At 46.2% G+C, this 20,024-nt stretch overlaps 8 protein-coding genes across 8 annotated transcripts; 4 read left to right on the top strand and 4 right to left on the bottom strand.

The window, feature by feature from the left end:
• Positions 1-198: 198 nt before the first annotated feature.
• Positions 199-5,505, top strand: N7483_004496 (uncharacterized protein; the record flags this gene model as incomplete). Its single annotated transcript, XM_057087933.1, has 5 exons — positions 199-276; positions 339-405; positions 462-635; positions 691-986; positions 1,045-5,505. The coding sequence occupies 5 exons, from the start codon at positions 199-201 to the stop codon at positions 5,503-5,505; spliced, it is 5,076 nt and encodes a 1,691-aa protein (XP_056947762.1).
• Positions 5,506-6,005: 500 nt separating this feature from the next.
• On the bottom strand, positions 6,006-7,499 carry N7483_004495 (vacuolar protein sorting-associated protein 26; the record flags this gene model as incomplete). Its single annotated transcript, XM_057087932.1, has 5 exons — positions 6,006-6,241; positions 6,551-6,667; positions 6,729-6,753; positions 6,816-7,288; positions 7,355-7,499. Coding segments are annotated over 5 exons (996 nt in total), but the record flags the coding sequence as incomplete, so codon positions are not given.
• Positions 7,500-10,791: 3,292 nt separating this feature from the next.
• On the top strand, positions 10,792-11,628 carry N7483_004494 (gluconokinase; the record flags this gene model as incomplete). Its single annotated transcript, XM_057087931.1, has 2 exons — positions 10,792-11,072; positions 11,265-11,628. 2 exons carry the CDS (start codon positions 10,792-10,794, stop codon positions 11,626-11,628), a joined length of 645 nt encoding a protein of 214 aa, XP_056947760.1.
• Positions 11,629-12,801: 1,173 nt separating this feature from the next.
• Positions 12,802-13,908, top strand: N7483_004493 (uncharacterized protein; the record flags this gene model as incomplete). The annotated part of the gene is made up of 1 exon (XM_057087930.1): positions 12,802-13,908. One exon carries the CDS (start codon positions 12,802-12,804, stop codon positions 13,906-13,908), a length of 1,107 nt encoding a protein of 368 aa, XP_056947759.1.
• Positions 13,909-14,239: 331 nt separating this feature from the next.
• Positions 14,240-16,015, top strand: N7483_004492 (uncharacterized protein; the record flags this gene model as incomplete). Its single annotated transcript, XM_057087929.1, has 5 exons — positions 14,240-14,274; positions 14,356-14,558; positions 14,628-14,731; positions 14,791-14,862; positions 14,918-16,015. The coding sequence occupies 5 exons, from the start codon at positions 14,240-14,242 to the stop codon at positions 16,013-16,015; spliced, it is 1,512 nt and encodes a 503-aa protein (XP_056947758.1).
• A 208-nt stretch (positions 16,016-16,223) lies between these two features.
• On the bottom strand, positions 16,224-16,976 carry N7483_004491 (YukJ family protein; the record flags this gene model as incomplete). Its single annotated transcript, XM_057087928.1, has 1 exon — positions 16,224-16,976. One exon carries the CDS (start codon positions 16,974-16,976, stop codon positions 16,224-16,226), a length of 753 nt encoding a protein of 250 aa, XP_056947757.1.
• Positions 16,977-17,069: 93 nt separating this feature from the next.
• On the bottom strand, positions 17,070-17,354 carry N7483_004490 (uncharacterized protein; the record flags this gene model as incomplete). Its single annotated transcript, XM_057087927.1, has 1 exon — positions 17,070-17,354. The coding sequence occupies one exon, from the start codon at positions 17,352-17,354 to the stop codon at positions 17,070-17,072; it is 285 nt and encodes a 94-aa protein (XP_056947756.1).
• Positions 17,355-18,863: 1,509 nt separating this feature from the next.
• N7483_004489 (sugar phosphate isomerase/epimerase family protein) lies at positions 18,864-19,862 on the bottom strand (the record flags this gene model as incomplete). Its single annotated transcript, XM_057087926.1, has 1 exon — positions 18,864-19,862. The coding sequence occupies one exon, from the start codon at positions 19,860-19,862 to the stop codon at positions 18,864-18,866; it is 999 nt and encodes a 332-aa protein (XP_056947755.1).
• Positions 19,863-20,024: the final 162 nt, after the last annotated feature.

Raw genomic sequence — 20,024 nt, 5'->3', positions numbered from 1 at the left:
GCAAGATACACGAAACAAAGGTGATTGGAACTTGAGATTTCGCATGATTTCAGTATTTTGAAGTATATGTGACTCATATTGACTTCAAGCATACCCCAAGAGCCCTAGTCGAAAAGCTCCCTGTCTCGTTGACTCGGGGAGCACCCAGAAGTACCGCCGGCACTGGCTATGCGTTGATGTAACGGGCTGGTATTGGAAATGTCCTCCCAATTTTTACAGACAGAGCTTGCAAACCTCATTCAAGAGTCTAGACGGAAGAATTCAGATCTGCGCAGTGTTCGTTCAAGCCTCATGAATTGCCAATCTTCCGGGATAACAAGGCTGACTAACAACTACAGGCAGCAGAGCAGTCGCTAAATGAATTGAAAGCACTACCCTCAACTTCAGAGGCTCAAATAGCTGCAGGTATATATTGTCAATCCCATGGCTAAAGCCAAGCACATAATTAAATGATTCTATAGATCTTGTGCGCAAGCCGACCTTTGTTGAGCCATTCATTATCGCATGCCATACGCGGCATGCAAAGCTTGCTGGCATTGGCGTGATATGCCTACAAAGACTCATTGCGTCAAGGGCACTCCCTTCATTTCGTTTGAAAGATGTTCTTACCGGCTTGCGAGAAACGACAAACTTAAGTAAGTGAAATGTGGCATCTTACTGGATCAAAGGAAATCCATTAACGGAGAACAGGCCTTGATATCCAGTTGAAAATATTGCAGTCATTGCCTTCCCTGCTGCAATACTACTCTAATGAGCTTAGTGGAAATTTACTCGCAAACACTCTAGAGATATGTGCTACTCTACAAGCAAGTAAAACCATTGCAGTCAGTAGCACAGCCGCTGCTACTCTTCAACAGCTAGTGGTCTCCACTTTTGAGAGGGTCTCTAGTGAGGACAGGGTGCCAAATGATGAAAAAACCACAAAGACTGTCAAGGTGGATGGCCAGTTTGTTGAAATTGGACAATTTGCATATGATGCTTTGCAGGTCAGTCCCTATCCACACGCGGCATCACTCTTTCATACTAAGTCTTCTCTTTCGCAAGGTCTTGGATGATCTTTGCCGTCTCATTGATGGAGAACAGTTACAATTTCTCAGGACAAGGACTCTGGCACCGCCCTTCGTCCTCGAACTCATTGAGGGCATTATAACGAACAGTGGCCGCCTCTTTGTAGGCCACCCAGAATTGTCTCAGGTCTTACGAATTCGCTTGATACCTTTGATTATTCGATGTCTGTCTGAGAAGACCTCATTTTCACAGACAGTTCGAGTCACTAGGATTCTGCTTGTGCTCTTAAAGCGTCACATGTCTCTCCTAACCTCGGAATGCGAGATGGTTCTTGGGCTTTTGACCCATTTACTGGAACCAGACGGGACAGCACCCTGGAAGAGAGTGCTTTGCATGGAACTTTTCCGGGGTCTTTATTCTGAACCCGGAGTTGTGAGACAAATATACTCGCTTTATGATGGAGAAGAAGACAGAAAGAACATTCTTCGAGACCACATGGCTTCATTTGTTCGACTGGCTTCCGAGAAACCTTCCCTGATCGGCGTCAGTAACCAGTCAACAATTCCACTACGCGCTGACAGTTCCCGGTCTGCTACGGAAGACCAGATAGCTCTCGAAACTGGTGGCGTCGCGGGTGTTATTGGGACATCGGTTCCTCCAACTGAGTTAAGGGTTGCCGGGATTAGCAGCCAGTGGAGTGTTGTGCGGACACCCTATATTGAGCTCCTTGACAAGACAGAGCCATCGCTTCCGCCCGAGACTTATATATACAGTTTGGTTCTCAACTGTATTAGCTCTTTTGCCGAAGGACTTGCCAAGTTCATTCTTCCACTGACGGTGCCGGATTTGAAACAAAAGCGCAGGAGCCGTCTTGTCAGTAGTCCTGATCAAGGCCCAGACTCGGCAAGATCTTCTCAAGATCTCCAATTCCTAGAAGCCACGAGAGCTCAGTCGGCTGTATCGGGGAAGAGGCCGCCAGTCCCAGTAAATCCGCTGGACCTCCAGTCTCACATTCAATTTTCTGCAATAAAAACATGCGCAGGCATTGTTGAGAATTGCTGGCCTGCGGTGCTTGCAACCTGCTCTACTTTTTTGCATGCCTCCCTTGATGATGAGTTTTACCACAATCTTGTTCGTGCATTCCAGAAACTAGCTCATGTTGCAGGTCTTCTTAGACTGTCAGTGCCACGCGATGCTTTCCTTACGACACTGGGAAAAGCTGCCATGCCTGCAACCTCTGGCCGTTCCAAAGCGCAGACCCCTGCAGGACCGGCTGCCGCGGGAGCCCAGGCAAATGATGATTCTTTCAAAAGACGGAAGAGCACCGACGTCTCACGAATCAATTCACTGTCTATGGAGTCCGGCGGCTCAACTGCCGTTGAGGGCGTCACAGCATCCCTTAGTACCAGAAACCTGCTTTGCCTTCGAGCTTTAATCAATCTTGGAATTGCACTAGGGCCAACATTAAACCAGCCAGCTTGGTCTATTCTCCTGGAGACACTGCAGTATACAGGCCTGGCGATTGGCATGTCATCAAGTGCAATGGTCAAATCAGCAAATGGTGTCGTAGAAACTCCAGGTAACTCGGGATATGATGTTCCTACCGCCAACCTGGGTGCGGAAGTAATTGCTGTGCAAACAGCATCTTCTAAGCTCTTCGAAAGTACCAGCGATTATCCTATTGATTCTTTCCTGGATATCCTCCATGCTTTGTTGAATCTAACTGCGTTCACCGCGGAGAGTGAAGAGCAAGAGCAAGCTCAAAAGGTGTCTGATACCCCCAGCTCACCGCAGTCAACAAGACGTTCAGGTCGCCTGCACCAAAATGCACAAAGGGTATCACATACTGTGGGCAAATTGAGGATGCAAGATGAGGAGCTGAAATTCGTGCTAGAAAAAGGCAATGAACTTGCTAAAGCTAACCTTGGTCGTTTGTCATCCTTGGATGAAGCAGATGGCAAAGCCTGGCAGTTACTGACCAGTAGTCTCATCTCAATATCCGCAAACATCACAATTAGCCCGAATCTCCGCCTGCAGGCCAGCGGGGTTCTGAACTCATTAGTGTTTCTGACAATGAAACCAAAGGACAGTGATGACGAAGAGATACAAGATAAGATCCAAACAAGGAATCTTGGGACTCTCAAAGACCAAGTTGCTTCTCTCTATGAGTCTGATCTGGTGACGTCCAAGTCTCTTCCAATCACAGTAGTGGAAATACATGAGCAAAGCCTAGAATCCCTTCAAACCATTTTGGAGCAGTACGCTGAAACGTTCAAAAATGGTTGGAATCTCGCTTTCGATTTGATATCCGGCGTTTTTCAAGCCGTCAAGAATGTGGAATGTGGCGACCAGCTTTCCACGACGAACGAACGCAGATCATCTGGTCTTCCGTCTGGACCGCGACTAGTTCGCGCTGCCTACAAATCGCTACATCTAGTTGCGTCTGACTTCCTTTCTCTTCTCCCCGCACCCTGCCTATTGAGCCTGGTTGACTTATTATCGAGCTTTGCCTCTCAAAAACAAGATTTCAATATTTCACTCACTAGCACATCCTTTTTCTGGACAATTTCAGATTTTCTTCAAGGGCAGATCGATGAATTCTCTATCGAGAGTCATGTTGATGCTTCCGTTAGTGAAGATGCTCTGAGTGACCTTGCTCGATCGGAGGATCTGTCTGTTTCAAGGAATTCGCTCTGGCTTTTGCTGTTGCTCCGCAATGTGGACATCACCACGGACAGCAGATCGGAAATTCGGAATAGTGCCATCCATACCCTTCTCAGAATTTTCGATGCCTATGGACGGCAGCTTTCCCCCAAAGCTTGGCGATTGTGCTTGAACAGAGTGCTCTTTTTGATGGTGGAGCAGATTGAAACCACATTGAAGGAGTCGAAAACTGTGAAGAATGATCTCAGATCTTGGATTGATACAACGGTCGTCATGATTAAGGGCGTTTGTAACCTGATCACGACATTTTTCGATGCAATTGTGAGCGATGAGGAATTTGACCAGTCTTGGACACGACTCGTGAAACACCTGCAGGCCCTAGTGGGTCTCGATCATCTTGAATTTAGTGAAGCCACCTTTGCCAGCCTATCTGATATTCTTGTCCGGGCAAAGCCGTCGAGTGGGCTGAGCAAATCTGCACTTCACTGCACCTGGAACCTCTGGGTTGATGGCCATCCTGCCGACGACGAATCCAAATTGGACCTGACGCGGGCCAATCAGGATGCTGCACTGGCCTACCTACACACATTCCAGCAAGTTTATCGTCTATACAAAGACGATTTGACTATGGAGCAGATCGAAAAGGTCTTGCATCATCTACGTCTCCTTGCCTGGAACTCGGTTTCTCTGTCATATTCCCCAGACATTGAGCGCCCTTCAGCAGTCCAAGCACTGGTCATTGATTGCGTCAAAACTCTTTGCATGGAGAAGAAAGAATCACAAGCAGCGATTCTTCTATGTGCCGCTGATTTATCTGCTTCGGCCATATCTAAATGGATTCCAGGAAGCGACTCAAGGAGACCTACTTTTGTGGCATTCTCCAAAAATGCAACGGATCTTATCAGCTGGTATATCACAGAGTTCGGTATCCACCAAGACATTTTCGCCAATGGTGCACTGAAAACAACGCTTGATCGTCTCAGCCTACCAATTGTGCAGAAATACACATGGCAAGGAAAGGACCGCGAGACTTTTCTGTGGCAGAAAGCCACAACCGTACTGTTGAACGTACTTCAAGTCGCAGTCCCCTATGTGGAAAAGCAATATACCGAAGAGAATGCGTCTGAGATAGCCCGTTTCTGGCAATGCGTTGTGACTGCCACTGACGGTATCGTATCTGCTCGCGGCTTCCAAATTCAACAGCTATCAAATACACGAATCCTAACGGATGAGACCTTCGATATTGCTGCATTTACTCGCTTGAAAACGTTGGTTCTTCCATCACTTGGCGCGTCTGCGATTGCAAGCCCTATTCGCCGTGAATTTGCCTATGCCCTCTTCAACTCTTCATTCATCTATCCACCTCAACGGTTAGACTTGCCAGCCACATCGAACGAGAAGAATGCTCTTCAAGATTTCTACAAAATCCGAACTGGACGCACTTTCGACCCTCCCCCAAACCTGAGACGCAAAATGGCCTACGCACTAATTGACACTTTGTTCGAGTTTGCGGAAAATACAGACTTGGACAATGCCTCGACTTCTCCGCGGACTTTGCTCGCTCAGTCCGTTTCCCCTTACCTTCTTCTTCGCTGTGGCATGTCCCTGAAAGCATACATCGCCGATCAACCTCTGCGCGGTCTGATGCCTCAGCCTACTCTCGCACGCAAGGCCTTGCTTCATCTCCTGACTCATATGGTTAAGCTTAAGAGTGAGCCTTCCGCTTTCCCCGATCCACCTTCATTGAGAACCATTCCTGCAACGAGCAACGGAGAAGATGACCCGCGTCATCATAGCAAGCATTTGGAGTGGTTATACCCCCCTGGTTGTTAAAGCTATCCAGGTAGCAGGCAAAGAGCGTGATGATGGACAGGTCCTTCAGGCTTTGGGGCATGTATTACAGGCGACTGGTCGTTTTGACTAGAATAGCCAGAGACTTGGTGAGCTGGTATTACACTCATGTGTGGATTAATCCACTTTCACCCTTTCCATGTATCTTAGATTGTCTTAAAGACAGAAAGCCGGCGTAACGAATGGGGGGACTATCTAAGAATTGAATTGCGAATTATGATCAAATTGAATTATTGGCATTGAAAGTGTGTAGGGAAAATGATAGACGAGAACGATAGACTACAGTGATATCATGGTAGGACCGTAAGAGAGGAATCAAGGAATCTACCTCGGAGAATTGCATGAAACGGAGAGAATTGTAGACGGTTAAGAGAGCAGGTCTTGTATGTAAAGAGCATTCAGAGGGAGATGGGTATAGGAAGGATCGCTGGAAGAATAGCTCTAATCTCTTGGAAATTCAAATGATTGCTAGACGGAAACGATCAATTCATACCGTTATCGGCTTGCTGCACGGGGTACTCCTTTGCCGTTGCTGATGGAGACTTGTCCTCACGTCTTGGACCGATACTCGCAGAGCCGGGAGGAAGAGCTTGCTGGTTTTGCTGGAGGAGGACTTGCTGTTGGATTTGTTGCTGCTGCGCGATCTGTGGCGTTGCGGCAATTTTGGGTGCCTGTCGGTAGAGGGCGATCTCGGATTGCTTGAAGTAACGGCGAGCATCTGTAAAATACGCATGATTCGTTAGTACAAGCGAAACCAATTTGAGACGGTAGACCGGGTGCCCTAGAGCTAGTGATCTAGTGTAAACGAATCCGTGGAGACACGCCCAGTTCGGTTTAGTGTGGGGGTGGGCAAGAATCGCCATGGAATTTCCCAGTCGGGCCGGTCGTTTCGGTTTCAAAACCCGTCGGTTATGTAAAATACCCAACCGGTTAATCCGCGGGATTCCACGGCTTAACGACCATTTTGGACCATGACCTCACAAACGTATGCAGGTGACCTTGGAGCTGGGGTGGGGAACATATGTACCTTCGTCAATCAGCACCAGGCTGAGGTAGTATCTTGTTGAGTACTTCTTGTTAACGTCGCGGAATGTCGGAGTTAGATCGAATCCGCCAAGGAATAGACGGATGGGAATCGTTTCACCTGCATCAGTTAGTAATCTGGATGAGTCGTGTCGAAGCAATACTGCGAATCTAGAACTAACCTCTTGAAGGTGAGCCATCCATGATCTAGATTGGAGTTAGTAAGTCACGAGACCAGACGCTTTCTTGAGCTAGGCTGATGCACTTACCTCAAAACGGACCAACGTTTCGCTTTCATTGTACTGATTGGGGGGAGAGCCAGTTGTCTCTCGACGGATGATGGACAATTCCATATGCTTGATCTTGAGCCGCACAAGCAAGAAATAGATGCGCCCAACAATCACGTCCTTGAGATGGTACTTGGATTTGGAGTATTCGAACTCAATGTGAAGACAATCCTCAATTCCGACATCCATCTTGATCGGGCTATTAGTCTCTGGCGGCATGCGGTACGAGTATACCCAGAGGTCTTTCTCGCGAACGACGTCAGCCATGCGCCGTGAGACGGTCACGCGCACGAAGTAACGTAGTTTCACATTGATGCCATTGTAGGATTCGTATTGCTTCTCGACATTTTTGAAGTTGAAAGGGAAGGACTGTGGGTGAAGAAGCTCGCCTGGAGCAGCAAGCTCTTGAACAAGCGATAGGAATTCGTAGTGGTTGCCTCGATCGTAGAACATCTCTGGATAGGCACACATAGCCTCGGTCAGCCACAACCCCAAATAGACACAGAGAAAAAGAAACTTACCAATTGTTCCAATAAATTGCACTTTGATTCCCGTATGTTCCAATCGTTTGCCATCCTTTGGTCGGACTGTCACCGCGCCCTTGACCGACTCCCCGTCCATGTACAGGGGGACCCGCTCACGGCGGTTCTTATCAAGCTTCGCATCGACTGTTGGGCGGTCATCGAGGTCGTCTCAGGACGACGTCGATATCGACCGGAGAAGAAAAGAAGAGCGACGCCATTGTGTGTAGGTTAGCAATGCTTGGAGTGAGCTTGCGCGGAGATCCAGAACGTGGCCTTGGTGCTTAGGTAATACCCCGCAGGCAGCTATCAAAGTGGCCAGGTGAGAACTACGTCAAGCTCGCTTCTTTCCTTTCTCAAAATTTGATTTGGTATATATTTTCAATCAAGTTTGAATATATCTAATCCTAGCACCTCATTGAAACACATGGCCTACTGGGTCCTCCCTTGAATATTCTCCAACCCTGCCAAATCCAACACTAGCTAGGATTTCGGCCCCCTTAATCATCGGCACGGCTTGTACGGAGTAGCCATGGTCAGTATACCCCACACACTGCAGGAACTGGCATACTGTCGACCCTAATGCAGTATTGTGCAACTTCCCTTTAAAAAAAAAACTCCCAGTTTGCGGATATTTTTGACTTGAGTTATATGATTGGATTGAGTCAGATCATAATGCAAGATAGATATGTTCACATACTTAAGTACAGGACTCAGTCTGAGTCAGTAGCATCTACAGGTCACTACTAGTAATGACCGACACCTCTTTGGATGTAAGTACCTACATGGTTATCTACATGGTTATCTACATGGTTACCTACTGGGTTACCTACTGGGTTAACTACTGGGTTACCTATATGACTAGTACCTAGAGGGGAAGGCTAGCTGTTATATAGGTAGTTACTAGTAGATATAGGCAACTATCAACTCTACCATGCGGGAGGTCTGGGGGTTTTCAAAATGCCCCCAAAATAGTGTAAAAATAATTTTGAGAATTAAATATTAGTTAGATAGTTTTTTAATGAAAAATCATGTTTTTGTATTTTACTAGGTAGGATATTTCTTTATAAAATATATCTTGGAATTATTAACTTATATTATAATAAAAAACTATCTTTTGTAATAGAATATGTTGGAAGAGTAGAATACTATGTTGATCTCTAGGGCTCTAATATGATGGTTGATACATGTAGTCTATATTAAAGTCTGGACTGGTTGTAGTCTGTATTGTAGTCTGTGTTGTAGTCTATGTTATAGTCTATGTTGTTACCTGTGGAATTGCCTATGTTGAATTGCCTGTGTTGAATTGTCTGTGGAATTTCTTCTTGTGGAATATGTGGTCTGTGTAAGATGTGACTTGGTGTGTGAAGCTGTTAAAATAATGTAGATGGTGTAGTTGGTAAACTGTAGTTGTAGTGTTGTAAAATGTAGCTTGTAAAGCCTTTTAAATTGTAAGTTGTAGCCTAGAAACTGTAGATTGTAGGTCCTGAGTTCAATACCCCTGTAGATCAAAAGAAAAAGAAGAAGATGTACTGTAAAGCACCTGAATAAGGAAGGAAGGTATGAAGTATGAAGCTATACAGATGAAAGTTACCAGACTGAAAGTTAGCCTGTATGAGGGGGTACTGTTTTTTTTTCTCAAAACGTTTTGCGATCCAAAACGTTTTCTCATCCAAAATATTTTAACCCTGCAATTATATTAGACCGCTAAAATTATTTCAAATCCAAGATCATAAGACTGATATTTCCATTTTTAAAATAATAATTTTTCTGAATAATATCTACATTGTGTTGGGGGTATTTTGAGAACCCCTAGACCTCCCGCATGGTACAGATACCTAAAGTGAGAGAATTCTAAAGTAAGAGAGAGAATTCTCAAGTGAGAGATAGGTAAAGTGAGATATACGCTCAGATATTACCCCACATCTTGCCTTGTCTTAGACTCAGCCCTCTCAAGAGAGGCCATTGGATGTTGCCAGAACGCCTCTTTAGGATGTGAACATATCTAGCCAAGCACTCATGTGCTGAGGATATACCTCTCCTAATTTCAAATGCGCGCTGCTTCACTGGCAGTGCCGCGCGAAGCACGGTGTGAGGTCTTGTATGGATGATACTGAGTGTCGCGAGATACTGGATTCCACGGTTATAAGGTTTATTCGATGGGAATCTACTTCCCGATCTAGTAATTTTCAGGCAGCTTGAAGTACTATCACAGCTCAACCCTTCGAAGTTGTTGATATTCCTGCCATCCTTATCAAACATTTGAAACCCCACATTATGGAAATCCCCAGGCTTTCTTTTTCATAACGTCAACTGGTACAGGGATTTGTACGGGAAAACCTTGGGACGGAGTGATTTCCACAGCATCGGCTGATCTTCCATGTGCCATGAATCAAGTTTAGCCGGGTATAAGGCGGAGTAGTAAATGCACTGTTGATTCGTTCCATGCATATACATGTATATCTTCTACAAAATTTGGGTTTAAAACTTGAAGTGAAATTCAAATATAGATGCCGTGAACCCTATCCGAAATTTCCGCCCACCACTGCATGTGGGCACTGGGCAGTCCAAGATTTTTTTCAAGGCGTGTTTGCTTATCCATGGAAGCCAAGAAGACGCGTGGGGGTGCATGTTTCAGCCGCTAAATGGAAGTATTTTAACTCATCGAGTCTGGTATCTGAGGTGTATTTTGAATGAAAATAGGCTGGATCTCAAATAATACAGCCCAAAAAGCTCATTGACGTATCTTTTCCCTACTTAGTCAAGAGTGATCATCGTGGTCGAAGAGGCATACCTGGACTTGATAGACCAAACTGGCGGTGTCGGTAGCGTGGGGGTATTTTACACTGTAATTTACATACAAATGACATCATACGTGGATTTCTTGCGTCGGAATTCAAACCTCATCATATGCTGACTTCAAGGTCAATTGGTCTGTATCTATCCTACAGCAACTGAGTTACTTACCGATAAGCATAATTCAAATTTGGGTTGGATGACACCGGTAGGAGGTGTGCGACTCCTGACCCTTGTTGACGATCGATCTCCCGACTCAATGGAGACTCATCCCACTCCTCCACTCGGGTAATGAGTCGTGCCAATCACGAACGTATGTGACTCCCCCCACTCGGCTTCTGGTTTCTTCTGTTCCCCGACTCCACCGTCATACTTAAAAAAGTAGGGGAGATCTCCCCGAGTCGCGCGACTCTCCCGTTTTTTCCTTTCCTGCTGTTGATCCTTGAATTTCTTGATCGGCGCAGCATTCAATCCCTTCGCGAAATATCCAACGCCCATTTCATATTGATCCGAAAGAAAAGTCACCCCACGCCCGTTCCGTGGAACATTGCTTCACCCCGTCATCCACTCAGCCCGGTTCAGTTCCAAATTGCGATTGGGCTCTTCCTCACATAGATCTTTTACCATAAAATTTCACCATCATGCTCTCCGCCGGGGAACGTCCTCAACTACCGGTGCCGTCTGCCCTTGTAAACTCCTCATCCACCGTACCTGTTAATAGGGTGCACGCCATGCCTGATCTTGAGCCCAACGGTACTTCTGCTCCCGCCGGAATCATTCCTCAGAAGGGCAATACAGTGGCAGATATCCAGCACATCTGGGTGGTGACCGGCCCCGCTGGATGTGGGAAAAGCACAGTCGGTCAAGTCCTGCGGAATAAGCTAGATGTTCCATTTCTAGAAGGCGATGATGTATGTGACCTGTCCCCATGGATTTTGCGGCTCAGCGCAGCCCCCCAGATTCATGCCACAAATATGGTATCAAGAAAGGATAGCAAATACTGACAAAATCTCCGCGCAACAGTATCATCCCAAAGCCAACAAAGAAAAGATGGGCAACGGCATCCCCCTTACAGACGCTGACCGCTGGGACTGGCTTATCTCCCTCCGCCAAGCAGCCACCGATGCTCTCTCCCCTCCGAATCCAACAACTTTCAACCACCTGCCGGTGTTGTTGTCGCCTGTTCCGCTTTGAAGAAGAAATACCGTGACGTTATGCGCGTCGCTACATACGGCGAGCCGTCTGTTCAGATTCATTTTGTCTATTTGAAACTCACCGAGGCTGTTCTCATGCAGCGCGTTACTCAACGCCAGGCGCACTATATGAAGAGCGACATGGTTAAGTCTCAATTAGCCGCGCTCGAGGAGCCCCGCGAGAATGAGTGGGATGCTATCACGATTAATGTGGAGGGCGCGCAAGAGCAGGTGCAACAGAATGTACTGGATGCTGTTGCCAAGAAGCTTGCCGAGTACTCCTGATGAACGTCGGAGATTTTTTGCATACGAGGATTCTGGAATCATGACTTAAACTTCCTCGGTTAGGTGTCATTGGAGTTTTGCCCTTTGTACTGTGTTTATATTGGCTCGTTCGATGCCAAGAACAGTTGTACATTGTGACATTGGGATATGTCATTGGGCCTTTTTTTATTTGTTTATTATCCATATTTCTTTTGTTTCCAGCCTGATGTCCTGATTAGCTTGCCTAGCATGGCTTTTTGATACCCCACGCTATGGGGCGAACGGCGAAGATATGTCTATATTGCATAGACCAAGCCCAAGTACATTGGTACTTTTGATGCAGTCTTTCCAATCTCTGAAAATACACTTATCATATTCTATCACTTTTGTTACCTGTAATTTCATACTGACCAGACCAACCAAGAAGGCTACTACATCATTACAAATGTTCAATCCGAAAGTGTCGACCGAATGTCGCTTTTTTATGACGTTTCCAACTTGGCTGACCCGCGACGCCCAACGATGTAATAGGGTTCACTGCTATACTTTATCTCAGCCCAACATCACTTAATTCAGAAATCTGCCATATTCACCAGCCAGCCACTCTTGGATCCACTTATTCTCGGGATGAATTATCTGATTTTAAATTCATCCAGTCCAGTCAAGGGTTTCCATCTTAACAGACCACGCCAGCCTTTCAGCCACTGCAAGCCCCAACATTATGGTGTAGCTGAAGATGCATGTGTGGAATTATCTCGAATAAAATCAGAAATCCACCCCACCTTCTGGCAGCATATCGCTCAAAATTGATGTGACTCTTGTGGAGACGAACATGTTCGCGATGGCGCAGCCCGTCAAGTGGAACCTGTCACGGCAGTTCCGTGCCTGCCGTATATTAGAGGAGATCTTTGCCGACGCTACCAGAAAATACGATTGGATGGCAGTCACAATTAATTGCTGTCATATCAACATGAAGATCCATCTCTAGAGCCAGAAATTGTGGTATTAAAATGAGATGTTTTCCTCGAGTCTTGACCCGTTCTCTCGCACGTTAATTGAGATTTGAGTACTGTACTCAAAAAATCATTCTGTGACCAGCAATCGACCCCGCAATTTCAAGTTCAAGATCCTCCAGGGCTCAAGTTTAAAGTATAACCTGTTTTATTGAAAAATTGATACAATAATATTGCCAATATGTTCGGCCTCGGGGGACCCGATATCAATTGTCATGAGAACCAAAACTCCGATCCGGAAGTTAAGGTATACCCCAAAGTATCAGACGAAGATGCACCCTACTCAATCGAGGAGACCTCTCTACGCTCAGCCATATTTATCCCAAGCGACTTCAAGTTTGGCCATCACGGAAAAACGCCCGTTATTCTTGTCCCAGGAACAGGCACATACGGCGGCGAGGCCTTTGAGCCCAACTTTGCCAAACTGCTGAAGGCAAGCACATTCGGAGACCCAGTCTGGCTCAATATTCCCGGTCGAATGTGCGACGAGGCCCCGAAGAATGCACAATATGTCGCCTATGCCATCAATTACATTTCATGTCGTGCTCAGAAGAGCGTTGCTGTTGTCGGTTGGTCACAGGGCAATTTATCCATACAGTGGACGCTGAAGTACTGGCCCAGCACCAGAGAGAAGGTGAACAATTTTATCTGCCTCTCTGCAGACTTTGCCGGCACTATCAACGCATGGGGACTTGTTCCATTCAGTGGCACTCAGCCTGGAACACCGGCTGTGTGGCATCAGACTCGTAACTCGAGCTTCATAGCTATGCTTCGCTCCAATGGTGGTGACTCTGCATACGTGCCAACAACTTCGATCTATTCAGCCACAGACGAGGTTGTCCAGCCGCAGTCAGGACGAAAAGCATCAGCTTTCATGAAAGATGAGAGGAATGTTGGAGTGACGAATTGTGAACTGCAAGTGGAGGCCCGTTTCAAGCCTGCAGGCTTGATCTACACACACGAAACAGTGATGTACAATCCTCTTTCCTGGGCCTTGGCCGAGGATGCAATCAAGAATGGGGGCCCTGGGAGATTTGATCGGATTGATATGCATAGTGTTTGCATGCATACTATGGCGCCGGGGCTTAATATTTTGGATGCGACAAAGACACAGGCACTGGCTGCGTGGGCCTTGAAAACTATTCTACTATTTATGCCCAAGCCTTGGCATGAGCCGGCTCTTCCTTTGTTTGTTTCTCAGGAGAAGAAGACATATGTGCCAGAGCCTGTGGATGAGACTGCTCCTAAGACCGCGGTTGCTGTTTCGGCGGTGGAGATGACGGCATAGCTCTTGTTTGACATAGTAGCAGCTTGAGTTTAGATGTCATTAATATGCTTCAATCTTATAAATTGCTGGAATGGGACAGAAAGTACTAATTCTATGTAGACAAAATTCACGAAATATAGCACCATGTCGCATTTTGGTCAATTGTATTACTTATACTGCTCAATAATCGATATTGGAGGACGAGCAACAAGAGTCTGGACCCGTGTCTGGTAGTGTCCAATAATGAAATATGACTCGATATGAAACCATGTCTTATCATATTCCAATTCAATAAACCCTATCCCTTAATAACAATGACATCAAGCAAGATCTCTTATTGTATACCGCGGCAATGCGGGGGAAATCACGTGGCTATCGTCGGTTACCGTCGGCGCAATAGGAAACCAAGTAAGATAGATAAAGACTTACCTTCCTTAAAACATCAGACAAATCCTAATGAGAACCCAGACCTTTTCACATATTTCACCGGGTAATCCAATACCATGAACGTCTTACGCGGCGGGGGAGTATCCTCCGCAGTCTGCGATCCTCTCGACCCCAGAGTCTACTCCGCATTCAAGGCCCCATTGCGCCCGCGCCGAGCCGCAGCTTTCACGCTGGCCCCGCGTTATGGGGAATCAAGTCACAGATTCTGAAAGATGTTGGAGAAGGTGAGCTTCCAGGCTCAGAAAATATTCGGCAAATTAATCGGCCAATTGATCACTAATTCCAACAACTAGGTATCACCGAGGTCCAGATCATTCAGTGGTATGTTGAGGAAGGGGCACATATCGAGGAGTGGAAGCCTTTATGCCAGTACCAATCTGATAAGGCCGTTGATGATGTATGTATAGAGCAGATTCAATGGGACAAATTTGCAGAACAGAGAGCTGACAAACCCAGATCACATCACGATACGAGGGCGTGATAAAGAGACTCCATTTCGAAGCGGATGATACCGTTCCAACTGGACGAGTGCGTTAACTGAAATATTTACGTTGAGTGATCCTGCTGATTGTCAATTTACTAGGCCCTTTGTGACATCGAAGTCGAAGACGGCAAATACCCAGACGATAACCCACCTCATGAATCTCAAGCTGCTCCTGTCCCAGCTACACCAGCCGAGTCCGAGGCCGCGGCAGCAATTCAGGCTGCCGAATCCTCCACAACCAACCCTCCTCCCGCACTTTCCTCTACTACCATTCCCGAAGTCCCAACATCAAAGCACGCATCCCTTGCAACACCTGCTGTCCGCGGGCTTCTCAAGACACATAATATCGATATCCTTGAGATTACCGGAACCGGCAAAGACGGACGAGTCATGAAAGAAGATGTTCTCAAGTTTGTTGAAAGAGGAGATGCCCCCGGAGATTCCCTCATAAGCTCAACACCAAGATCCACGGTACCGATCGGCCAGCAAACAGAGACGGAAACCAAACTCACTCCGATCCAATCGGCTATGTTCAAGACAATGACCAAATCCCTCAATACCCCACATCTTCTCTTCACCGATGAGCTCACAGTCAACGATCTTACATCTATCCGCAAGAAACTAGCCAGTAGTACCCGGGATCCTAAGAAAATCACACTCTTGCCTTTTATAGTGAAGGCAGTGTCCCTGGCTCTGAACGAATACCCTATACTCAACGCGCGAGTAGACACAACAATATCAGAAAAGCCCAAGCTGATAATGCGTTCTCAACACAACATCGGCATTGCTATGGATACGCCAACAGGTCTTGTCGTCCCCAACATCAAGGACGTATCAAGCCGGTCCATCTTTGACATCGCCACCGAGATATCGCGACTCAGTGCATTGGGAAAGAGCGGAAAGCTGACACTAGCTGACCTTAGCGGTGGAACCATCACTGTCTCAAATATTGGCAATATTGGTGGAACATACGTTGCGCCGGTGATTGTGCCAACGGAGGTTGCTATCCTAGGTATCGGAAGAACGAGAACCCTACCTGTCTTCGATGAAGCAGGCCTGGTAACCAAGGGCGAGCAGGTAAATTTCAGCTGGAGTGCTGATCATCGGGTCATTGATGGGGCTACTATGGCGCGCATGGGTAATCGGGTGAGGGAGTTGATTGAGTCACCCGAGCTTATGCTGTTGAATTTGAGGTAGATAGAGGGTGAATGAACATAGATAATAGTTTAGGTCCAGAATTATGACCTACATGCATAATTATGATGCAATTGATGAATAAATGCATTTATTATGAGAATTATGTGTCATGCCCATGTATCGCGTTTGATATCTCTAGTACTAGGAGGACTGGTTCTTTAGCAAATTCATTTATTTGACTCTAGTCCGATATTTACTAGGTTCTAATTTACTCGCTAGCACCCAACATAGAGGCAAGCGACTGGCTGTTGGACTCATACTCTCCCTGATCATTGGTAGGGATCTTCTGCGAAGCAAAAGCCAAGAAAACAGCCTCCCAGTGTCCATCATCAAACTTGAACAGCATTGCACCGTCCTCGTAGATACCATTGGAGTAGCTGGGCGCGCTACCCTGGTTCATGTGGATATCATGGATACCAGTTCCATAGGAAGATCCCCAGATGTAAGCGGTAGCCTTCTGGTTGATGGCATCGGTCAGGATGGGGTCGACATCGTCCAGGATATCCTGCTCAGTAGGGACAACCTGTCCAGACTGAATGTCCACAAGGTCCTTGGTCCGGATGAAGTCCAATCCTTGGAGGGTAGACTCTTCACGACGGACATGACCGTGACGGCTAGAGTGGTGGTGGCTATGGTGACCATGGTTGTGGGTATCGCGCTCTGAATAGCTTGAGCCTGAGCCTGAACTCTGTGATTGAGCAAGGTGGAAACCGAGGTCCAGCTTCTCGAGTTGTTCGGTGATGGGGTGGGTGAAGTTGCGGTTCAGCCAGAAGACAAGACGGCTGTCCTTGTCGGTTGACTTGGCATTGATTGCAGCCTCAAGCTTCTTGTTGGAGGAGGAAGAGGAAGAGTCGTCGGTGAAATAGAGGTAGATGTGGGGAGACTTGGAGTCTTGCTTCAATGTCTGAGCTTCGTAGCTGGTGGGGGTGCAGGCCCACACTCCGTAATGAGAGATAGTCATATTTTCTGGAGAAGAGAGATAAATTGAAGTTATTATTGAGATGAGAAGGTATTCAGGATTGAAGATCACCAGGACACGAAAGACATGATCTATTTAAGTCTTGGAACAGGCCGATATCGCCTTGGCGTCATAGAAATTGATCGAGACATGATCTGGCCACTTTCTGCGTGAATTCTTATCAGCTCGCAAAGGAAATTGCTTATGAGCCACACGTGCTAGAATGGTGCCAGAGGCGAGACTGCTTATCGGGTCCATGATGTAGCTTGTTCTGCAGCTAAAGCTTAGCGTCGAGATCTTCATCCACTTATCCTCAGAGGAGAGTGGTAAATCAGAGCTCAATGTCGTGGCCGGCTTGAATTTCCCAGTTCCGCGTAACATTGTGGCGCTATGCAGCAGGTTTCAGCTCATCCATCCCATACGCCACAGAATTTGAAGTCTTTCCAATGGTCATCACGGACAGGGTATATAAGCTGTTGTGATGCTCAGTGGGGTATCATCCACCGGGAAGCCCCACAGAGGGGTACGGCTGAACAGGTTGGCAAAACATGGGAATCGAAGAGAAAGCCCCGGAGGGAATCTTACATTACCGTATTATCCATCGTCATTGGTGATGGATGGATTATTGCTTCTGGTCTTGAATGTTTGGGCCTAAGAAAGGAGAAGTACATGTACTCATACTGCAACATCTACCTGGGCATCATGCCTTGCCATTCAATCATGATATGCTACAAATTCGAGGATTTAAACATCAACTATGTATTGATCATTATCAAATTTTACCGGGGCAAAAGTATTTGAATGTAGTCATTTCACTACTAACACTTGAACTAGCACTTTAGTAGTAGTAGTCTGATGAAAGCCTTTGGGCCTTGGCTGCATGTAAACCACAGCTACCCGCATGTGCGCCAATCTAGCATATCTATTAATGGCAACTAGCAAACCAAACTTCATAGTGATCAGAACTTAATTATAGCTAACTCATCATCTAAAATGAGACACTGGCAGTCAAACTTGAATTCTAGAACTCAAGGGTAAGATTATGGGGGGCCTATAACGGCCATTCAGCCAAACCTCCTAGTGTATGGCTAGCAGAAAAAAAAAGAGAAACGGAAGAAAAAGGCTGCATACATCCCTCTTATTTCAGCTATCCTTCAATTTAGCTTTAGTTATCTCTTACTTTGGATATCTCTCGACTGTACGTTCACAGCTTACAAAATTTCGGATGGTGATCCACGTCCACTTCAAAAATGTTCGATATTATCTAGGTAATCAACCCTGACTGTTCCAATAACCTTGAGAATTACTCTGTAGACTGACTTAAGTTCAATTAGATTAAGTCGCTCAGTACATGATGGGTAATGAATTGAAGTATGGTGTTCTCAGTACCTATCATGATACGATCTTCTTAAGGCAGCGTGTTGTTAATCAGAAATGGCATCTTGACTTTTCCCCGTCGTAAGTCGGTCGTGAAGAATGCTTTGACCTGGGAATTCAGGCCTCACAATTGGCTACAGTTAGAAACTTAAAGGCATTCTGGCATATTGCGAAGCTGCCAAGGCAGCGGGGGATATCCCAATGGGGGCAAAAGACTCCTTGAGTGAACGAGTGTGGACTGCAGTTCAATGAATGCAGACCTGAAGAATGACTGTCATGTTCTTAGCTATTGGGTAGTACTGAACTTCTTTTCTCCTTCTACTAAATTGTGATGACTATACATATGATCATTGAAGTTCAATATCGATATCTTTGGAATTAGGAGCATGCACATGTGCTTTGAATTCAACACTGTCAGTTGAATACCTCCCAAATGTGCAACTATTCAACTTTAACTTACTACCTAGTAGCCTCGCTGAATACATGTAGCATTGATATATTCAAATCACAATGTCAGAGCTTCTCTGTTGTCTTCTTGAGATTTCTTTGCAATCGTTGCCATGACTGAATACCTCTCTGAGCAGAGTCTTCCGGTCCATTGGCTTCGTCACGCATTCGGTGGTCAAAGGTTTCAAGAGAAACCCATCCTTCATATCCTTTATCCACAAACCAGGCTTTGGCAATCTCGGTCATGGGCATGTAAGCTCCCAAGTCCTTCTCTAATGGAAATGGCCTGGCATGTCTTGACCATGTAAATTGTGTTGCTTCGCCTTCCAAGTACCATGGATGAGCCTTCGAGAATGGAGGATCAAACTTCTCTCCATCTGAAAGCTGAATGAAAAAGATCTTCTCCATAGGACATTCCATTACAAATCTGCGAAGTGTTTCCGCAAGTCGTAGGTCGGCATCGGGGAACTTGCCAGACAAAGCACAGGCGTCGCCCCATACTTTTGTCACAACGTGGAAATTGTCAATGCATAATCCAAAATTATCTCGGTCGACTGCATTGACGACTTTCAAAGAATCTTCCCATGTGGAACAATGAGTTCCCCAAGAGAGGGCCTCGTACGCAATTGAGACCAGTGGCTGTCTTGAACTGCCAAGCTCGGATAGCTGTCGTAACTCTGACACGATCACAGTTTCATCTCCAATGGGATCAGTTCCGTAATGAGAAGGAACCTGGAGATAGGGTGCATGAAGTCTTCGGGCAACTTCAATCCAGAGAGCAGCCGTCTGCAGTCGATCATTCAAGGGGGACCTGTCTCCCTCATAGTTCTCAAAGGGCGCGTATGAAATGATCTCAAGCCCCTTCTGGCTGCACAGGGATTTGATTCTATCCGCACCCTCCAAGATAGAAAGATTGTTAGATGTAGAGTAAAAATCTAAATCAGAGAAAACAATTTCTATGCCTTGGAATCCAGCTTGGGATGCAGCCAGGATTTTGCGGTCGAGGGAATGAGATGGATGTTGGCCAAGGGAAACCGAGGCAATGGCCAACTTGTTGAAAAACATTTTTATTTCGTATATGCTGTAGGCAACGAATGATAACTGAAGATAATAGGACTGTTTTATCCCATAGTACATGCTCTGTTATGCTTTTCACCGGGATTGGAATTCCGGGTTCCCCGCATCGGATTTCTATCTACGAGGATCGGAGATGTTTATTGTATATGA

The sequence above is a fragment of the Penicillium malachiteum genome, assembly GCF_028827825.1.
Source record: "Penicillium malachiteum strain IBT 17515 chromosome Unknown utg000002l:1.0-8849297.0:1.0-8852440.0, whole genome shotgun sequence".
Classification (NCBI taxonomy): domain Eukaryota; kingdom Fungi; phylum Ascomycota; class Eurotiomycetes; order Eurotiales; family Aspergillaceae; genus Penicillium; species Penicillium malachiteum.
The sequence above is the reverse complement of the archived record's forward strand: the minus strand, read 5'-3'. Positions and strand labels throughout refer to the sequence as shown.